This window comes from Convolutriloba macropyga, unplaced genomic scaffold (genome assembly GCF_964194025.1).
Source record: "Convolutriloba macropyga unplaced genomic scaffold, txConMacr16.3 SCAFFOLD_4662, whole genome shotgun sequence".
NCBI lineage: Eukaryota > Metazoa > Xenacoelomorpha > Acoela > Convolutidae > Convolutriloba > Convolutriloba macropyga.
This window is the reverse complement of record NW_027452709.1, coordinates 2,418-10,798: the sequence shown is the minus strand read 5'-3', so window position 1 is coordinate 10,798 and position 8,381 is coordinate 2,418. Positions and strand designations below refer to the sequence as shown.

General features: G+C 38.3%; 1 protein-coding gene across 1 annotated transcript; it reads right to left on the bottom strand.

Annotated features, from left to right (window-relative positions):
* Positions 1–737: 737 nt before the first annotated feature.
* On the bottom strand, positions 738–4,356 carry LOC142357732 (myoferlin-like; the record flags this gene model as incomplete). The annotated part of the gene is made up of 6 exons (XM_075409277.1): positions 4,222–4,356; positions 3,828–4,015; positions 2,800–2,941; positions 2,258–2,357; positions 1,809–2,005; positions 738–847 (listed from the first exon to the last, which is right to left on the bottom strand). Coding segments are annotated over exons 1-6 (866 nt in total), but the record flags the coding sequence as incomplete, so codon positions are not given.
* Positions 4,357–8,381: the final 4,025 nt, after the last annotated feature.

Below are 8,381 nucleotides of genomic sequence, written 5' to 3'. Positions count from 1 at the left end.
CGCTGAGTCAAACAGCGAAAATCAACAAGAGGAGTTTGAGTAGTTAAATCTTAAAAGTAAACCTGAAAATCTCTCTTTACTGAGACTAAATGTAGGAAGTTTGTAATTGAAAGACCAGTTGGGACCCTACGAGCAGTTTTGGTTTAGTTCTTTCGGTATGTGAAAAACGGATTTTGTATACTTATTATTTTAATTACCATTGTAAATTTTCTTCTGATTATTCATTCCATTATCTGCAATTAATTTCTCACCTCTGATATACAACTAACCACAATGGATATTGCGGGCCTCATTGAGAATTAACTTATGTTGAGACAATCCAAGTTGCAACAGCGTACAAGAGTGGAAGAGGGGGAAATAGCAATATAACAAAATAGCGCTTGCTTCACCAGTTAAAAACCTTTGGTTTATTTTATCAGTTCAATCTTCTGGGCGACAAAGTCACTGCACTGCGCAGCCTAGTGGAAATTCAAAAGTCGACAAATATCAATAATGCATAAAGCAAAATTATGTTGAGCTTTTTGGTTATCAAAAAACTCAAATTACCAATGTGGATCTATTGGAAGATTTTTCCTCCAAAACTCCAAATCTCCGCTATCCAAATTCTGTTTTAAATATTCTCTACTTAGGTCTTAGCAATAAAAAATCCACGGTTTTAAAGTGATACGAAAGCACATGTGTAGTTGATACGAGTTATTGTGGGACTAGGAGATTATTTGATGTGATATGTGGCTTACTTTGGTGGCTCGAGGTGCGGGTTGGCGTTTGGTTCGTCTCGGGCCTTCCCAGCCGGCATGTCCTCTGCCTCGAAAATGGGCAGCACTTCCAATTCCATCTCAATTTTGCCCTATGACACAAACATTTCTAATGCAAGCACAAATAAACTGATTATAGGTATCCTAATCAAATCTTCACAGTTTTTCTCCTCGTGATTAAGTTTTGTTGTGTATACATTAATACACAAGGCAACACAGGCAACAGAACTATGGTACATGTTTTTAAACTGAAAGTGAATGATGAAGCTCAAGAGGTGGAGACAGCCTGTAAATTTTCTCAAATGCCAATATAAGGTTTTAAACTGATTGCTCATATGGTCATACTCTGCCGTAGTTGGACGGTGAACATTTTCAAAAATTAGATAGGATGCTTGATGCAATACAATCTGGAGATATATATACCGACAGGCAAGATCATTAGAAGAAGAGCGAGATTGAAATATAATCTATAATCCTAACCCGCTGTTAGCGCTCCCTCTCGCCAACTCAACAAAAATTTGGACTGCATTTGTTTCAAAAGTTTCCATAATTTAATTAGGCAAACATTTGGTTATTTTATAACTTTCTAATTTACATAAATTTACCTTATGTACTACTTTGCTCTTACTTTCCGATTATGCCAAATATATTCTCTACACTACTTCGTTATTTTCATACTTTGTTTTCCACAAAAATTTATTTGGTAGCTTTTCTAGAGATTGTTAGTAGGAACTGTTGTTCAATATGTAGCAAGTAGCTATTATGTTATTGTTTTGGATGTGTTTGACATCGCTAGTTCCCTAAACAGGAAGCTTCTTAGATTCTTTTCCTCATTGATTCGACCATATGCATATGCCGTGTTGACCCTCAAAAGCTGTTCTGAATTTTTTTCCTATTTTTCGTATTCCTTAAGACTTCATCATTCTAGCTAAGTTTAAATGGAGCAAGTAGAGCTTTAATGTTAAGTTATGTCAAGCCTTTTTTTTACATGTTTTCTATTTGGTTGTTCTTTAAGCTTAAAAATAAAAATATATGAAAAATTCCAAAGCTTACAGCAAGAACTCCAGCCTCCGTGTCCTCTGTCATGCACGGCCACCACCCCCTCGTCCTCTTAGCACTCAACAGACTCATGGTCTGCTGCTTGCGCACCTTGAACTCTCCCGTCTTGGGGTTGAACTCCCTGTATGGCTTACACGTCCTGTCTGTCTTCGCAGGAGCTGGCATGTTCTCCAACGGGAGTGTGATTTGACCTTGAACCAAGAGAAACTTCACTTCCTAAGCTGTTGCTTTTCCCCATGGACAGTTTTTTGATTTTATCGCCAAACGTTGAAAAAACTAATACATTTCTTCGCACTGATAATGGTTCAATTTCGGTTTTGAAAACTTAATGCTGGTTATGGCGCTAAAATTGATTTGTATGATCTAATCAGAGGTGGGGACTATCATCACAAATTATACATACGTTCGTAGGGTGTATTCGTGCAGAAATTTTATGAACATACCAATATAGTCGTCGGATGAGAAGAGGTCATTGTCCCATATCTGGATGCAGAACCTGGCTGGCAGATGTGTCTCTGTCTTGTCCAGGGACCAAAAGTGCTCCTACAACAAATTACAAGGTCAAATAACTGAGCCACAAATTAGGTTCCTTATTAACATTTCTGTCGAACATAAGTGTGCTGCACACTCCTTCCAGCTTATTAGGTGCATATTAATTGGGAACAGTTTCTTATTCCCCTGTGAACAAAATTTTTGTTTTCTCGAACCTGCAAATAATGCGTATTTTTGTACGGATTAGTTTGTATACCCTGATAGCAGGCGGGTCCACCACAACCTGGCCAATCCTGGCTGCAATGATTGTACCAGGTGAAAATTTCAGCGGCAAACAAAAGCGACCATAGTCACCAAAAGTGCAGTGGTGCTCATAAATCGAGAACTGTGTCAATTATGGGGATAAGAAGGACCCCCTGAAAACAGGTCAAGTCGCCTAATGCCTTCTGCAATTACACGGAAAAATAACTGTTTTCAAAGAGGAGTGAAGTACCTTTTCGTTGATGACGATGACTTTCTCCTGAGGGAGGTAGTCGAACTGGAACACGAATCTCCAGTTGAAGTTACCCTCCCCGTCCAGAGACCGATAGTGGATATCGGTGGACTGTTTGTTGTCCTCCATCCCATCTAGCCATCTATAACACCACAATTCTTGACTTTATTGAAGTGTCCGTTACCCACGAATCGTTACCCGAATCGAAAAATTTCTTGACAACCTTGATAACAAACATGCATACCAAAACGTGATAAATCTTGATTATATCTTGGTTAGATCTTTGGCTAAAAGTTGCAAAGTGGACTAAATCCTTGAACGAAATTCAAGATACAAAATTTTGATAAGATTGAGAAGAAAGATAATCAAAACATTGCGTTTTCATAATATTCAAAGATCTCGAAATGTGTTATGAAGAAAAATTTTGTGTGCCGTTTTTCTAGTTCTGTCAAAAGATTCATGGTCTTACAAGTCTTGTCAACGTGTTTCCATAGTAACGTAAAAAATGTGATATCTTGTTAGATATGCCAGATTTTGATTTTGAAAATTAGGAAAGATTGAGCAATAGTTTGTAAGGTAATTCCACTTTCACTTGATGGAATATCATGTGATCATTTTTAAGAGTATTTAGTAAAATAGACGTTCAGTATTGAAATTTGCATATTCAAAATGGCCATATGTTTTCGTTAGAATTATAAACAAAGCTTTACCTTTAAAATGTTAACAAACCGACACCGACATTAATCTCCACTAAAATACTAGATATGTAGGATCTTTTTCGTTTGTGCCCCCCCCCCATTATTATTACATAATGATTTAGTTTGTAATGGCACGTGCTCTGTAACGTACTTGGGGGGGGGGCACAAACGGAAAAGATCCGATATTTAATTTGCCCTAGAATTGGAGTAATTTTATGGAGCTCCAAAAACGAGATCATGCTGCATTAATGCCAATTTTAAAACTACTTTCACAAAGACAAAAAGACATTTTTGTTCATTTTTCTTGTCCAAATTACCCAAATTACTGACCCTTTCAGGTATATGTCGACCATTTCTTCTCCAGTGATGGATGTGTCTTGCAGAATGACATCTTTGGTGTTCCAAATGACCACTCTCAACTCATACCCCTTGGGCACTCGGGGGGTGATGTCTGTGGGATCTCCCGGGGGAGCCCCGAACTCGGCTGGGAACATGTCCACCCACATCTGCAGCCGACCCTGGTAACAAAAACAATTTCTTTGTTGTGCCGAGTCACCTTAGGCAGCTATTGAAATAGTCGTCGACTAGTGAGCTATTTCACATAATGCCGATTCCCGAGGTTGCGGTTGGCCTTCTTTCGGGCCAAAATTGGTTTTGTGTTTCCCTGTTATTGTCCCGTTTCCACAAAATTAAATTGACTCACATTCTTAACTTTACTTCTAACCTGTTCTATGCCGGGCTGTATCTCATTGTAGAGTGGTCTGGTCTCGACGTGTTCTGGAGTGAGGTCCAGCAGTCGCAACACGTGCAGAGCCAGTCTCTCATTCGCTGGACCCCAATGTGCATTCACCATCTTGTCTTTCTCTACAACACATAAACAATCTTAGGTTATTCTTTTTGTTTTCTTTCCCTGTGGCATAAATATGGCCACCTATAACTCACATTTATACCTTTATAATGGAGTAATTGAAATGGATACAGTAATACTGCTCGTGAGATTATGCACTAGCCGGGCCAAAATGACACTCTGCAGACCATTGTTTACAAAACCTGGATTTCTTCTCTCTTAAGATCAAAGAAATTTTCATCCTAATGTTTATTCCATGTAGTACTTACTGCGAACTATCATTTTTTAGTATAGGTAGGATACACTTGATGAAAGAACTTTGAAGGCAAAAATATTTTGATTGTTTTCGTTTTTTTTGCTTGGGAGTTTTTTTACGGTTATATTGTCAGAAACTTGCAAAATAGACGATTATCGTACAAGTGTCGTGCAAGAAAGATGGTATGCTTGCGAAGCTTGCAAGAACCCTGCAATGCTCTGTTATGGATACGCATAGTCTTGCAAAAAAATTGTCAGAATGTTGCAAGATAGCCGCCGGCTTCTTTCTAGGGGGCTGAAAGTTAAATGCGCCTCTAATCGTGGCTTTACTAAAACTTGCACCATATGCAATCATAATGGAATACAACCGATTATGCAATCAGAAAAAATTGAGGACAGAAAATAATGATGATCTGTTCAACAATTGGCCCCCTTTTGTACCTAGTAGAGAATAGCCCCCTCTTTTTGTGCTATACTGCACCACAATATTACTTGGCTACAGTTTGGTTTGGGTTGCCGAATATCAGTTTAAGCGCAAATGCGGACCGCTATACCCGGTCATGCCTCTCATGTGCTCTGGATTTATTGCCGAAATTGCGGATCGCTTATCGCGCCCACCGACCCGCCCATCGGAAATTGTTTTTCCTATGTTTTCCAACTCCGCTAATTGCCCTAGCATGGCGTATTTTATTCTATTTAGTTTGACATAGTAAGGCAGACCCTCTTTGTGCTCTCTTTACGGCCTGAAGGTTTATAGAGATAGATCTAGTTACTTTTGCCCGCGAACTCTATCTGACTAACTAACTCAAACTGACTAACCATCTCAGCAAAACACTAAAGGACAACTTCAATTATAACGGTGACAGATATACAGAGCGCCAGAGTCTGTAGAATTTGGTGAATGCTACTTTTATCACAAAAATGTCGCAAAAAAATGGATACAACTTGAATTTCGAAAATCGGTTACCATCAAATTGTTCTTAAGACTGTTCGCTTGCAATTCAAGGTCATTTGACAAACCAGACTTTTATGGAACAAAAAGGATGACTTAGAAGTTGAATGGGTGCAATGTTGGTTTTCTGAGAGGGACCGAATTTATAAAAGCTAGTTATCATCCGGTATTTAGCTCATTGTGGTTAAACTTGGTAGAGTGTTAGGACATACATAGGGGTAACTTTATCTGTTGACTCTTTTGGGAATTTGTTTTAGAGATACCCTGGGGCGGACTTTATACTTCCAAATAAAGCTTAAACTCTTGATTTCATAGTTTGACCGATTGATTAATTGCTAGCCTCATAAGTCTGATGCTGCTATTGTTCTAGTTTGAATAGCTTGAATAGAAGTCAGTAATGTATTAAGAAGGCGTTCAGGTCATTCAATTGTTCTTTTGAAGTCATAACAAACTTTACGTAAGAAAGCACAACTACTGTGGTACATAATGCAATGTGAACAGATTCTTTTGTTTTGATCATTCTTGTACGTTGTTGCTTGATAAGTTACTAAGGAGTAGAACCACGGCTTTACCAAAACAGTACCATAAGAACTGTAGCTTAGGAGTTGACCTGTAGAGAAGTTGTGATAGCAAAAACATTGTTGAGACAGTTGAATTGACTCGGTAAACTCAGAACACCGGTTTCAGAGATTGAAAATCAGAACGCTTGAGAACACCAGAGAACAGCACTTAAATCAAGCGGCTGAATTAAGAGCTTGTAGAATTGAGAGAATAGTGGCTCTTTAGTTGTGAATTTGGCTAAAGTTGTGAACCATCTTTTATAATAAAACTCTGGTTGATCTTTGATTTAATTTTGTGATCTTTTACATTTTTTGTTTATTCATTTGATGTTATTTGATTACTCGAATCAATTCATTATTCCAGCTAGAGTTTCCTACAGCCGACAAAAGCAGCGTGGGGACGAAATAACCGTCCAATAGAAGTTCGAGCGCCATCAAAACACCCCTTTCAATTTGTTAGAGTTTTGGGCGCTAGTCGGTCCCCAGATAGTCGGCCTAAGCAAAGTACAAAATTCTACAGTGGCTCTCCTGGGTCGGCAATCTCAAAAGATTTCTTGGCAGTTGGAGTGGCTGGACGGCTGTGGTGGTTGCAGTTGAACAATAGTGGACTTTGCTAGTGTAATTGACTTTGCTAGTGTCGTGAGTGAAGGAGAATTGACTTGTGCGACGACGAGTGGAGAAGAAAGAGAAACCCGTGGAAAGAATCAAGTTGGAGCTTGACTGAGGAGAGAGAGTGCGAGTGTGCAGAGCAGTTTTCAGTTGAGTTGGAGTTCCACTGTTGGTATTGTTAACTTTTAGCTTTTCTTGAGACTAGAAGATTGAGAGAGTGAGTTTTGACTTAGTCAAGCGCGTAAGTTGCATGAAGCTGAGTTTGTGCAGAGAATTGAGTAGAGTATCGGTTTTCTTAAAGGAAGGTTGTTACAGGGCCTTGGCCGAGATCAAGAGATTTGTGAGGCAAGGTAGAGAGAGTTTGAGAGTTCGAGGTAGTCGAAAGAGAGAAAAGCTAGGTGAGAGCAAGTTATTCAAGACTGTCATTGTTAGTAATTGGCTTTCGTGAGGAGAAGAGGGCCAGTTCAGAGTATCGAGAGCTTGGACCAGGAAGTTGGTAAGGCCGACCCTATTTGTGCTCTCTTTAAGGCCTGAAGGTTTATAGAGATAGATCTAGTTACTTTTGCCCTGAAGTAGACTTTCTAACTCTAACTGACTAACCATCTCAGCAAAACCCTAAAGGACAACATCAATTATAACGGCGACAGATTACAGAGCGCCAGAGTCAATGATGTACGCATTGTGCATAAATCCAGAAGACTGACTATAAAAGAATTTTATGCTTTATTTAAAAGAGAATGAAGTCTTCTTAGTCTGCGATTGGTTGCAAATTCACGTAACAGAATTTCATCTGAATTCACGTAACAGAAATTCACGTAACAGAATTTCATCTGCTGCAACAGTAAACGCATATGTGGAAAATCATTAGTCATATCTGATTGGTTGATAAATTGCGGCCTTTAATTTTATTCAGTAGAACCTCTTTTGCAGAAGGGAACAATTGTTGAATAGATCCAAAATAGAAAAAAAACAAAAACTTAGCCTTAAAAATGAGAAAAGTTGAAAATAAAGGTTAGTGAGTGAACTGAGATTACGGAGACCTGAGACGCTGTGCTAAGATTAGTAAAAGGGAAATAGTACCAAAGAACAAAACAATTAGTGAAAATAAACACAAACTGGACAACGAGACTGGAAAGAAATTCTGTTGCATAAAAATGTTGCTTTTGTAAACTTATTTAAAATCAAGATAAGTTTCGAGTTTTTGGGAAACAAGCTTTTTTGTTTCTAAAATCTTCACAATATTTGCAAAAATTTGATTTCCACGATCATCGGTGAAAATGCTGCTGAGTGATACATCACAGTTTTGAAGTCATGAAAAAAGGCAAAAGTAAATTTAATTTAATTTATTTCGGCCTCAATTCTTTGGTAAGAAATTCTGATCTGTGTCAAAAACAGCCAACGAATTATAGGTTTTCAATTTAGAATCTCAACCAAGATACAGCTATTACGTCATAGATGCGACTCTGGTTTATGCGATCAATTTCAAACGTCAAGTGATTGCGTCAGCTCACTTTAATTGTGTTTGTAATGCAATGCCAGTTTAACCGCTTTTACCAAATGGTTTCCAAAATTTGTTTAAAGTAGTCATACTGAAGAATGATCTAATTGGTTTCTCAGTCATACCAATTTGCATGCAATCTATCTGAGAACTCAGAAGTCGA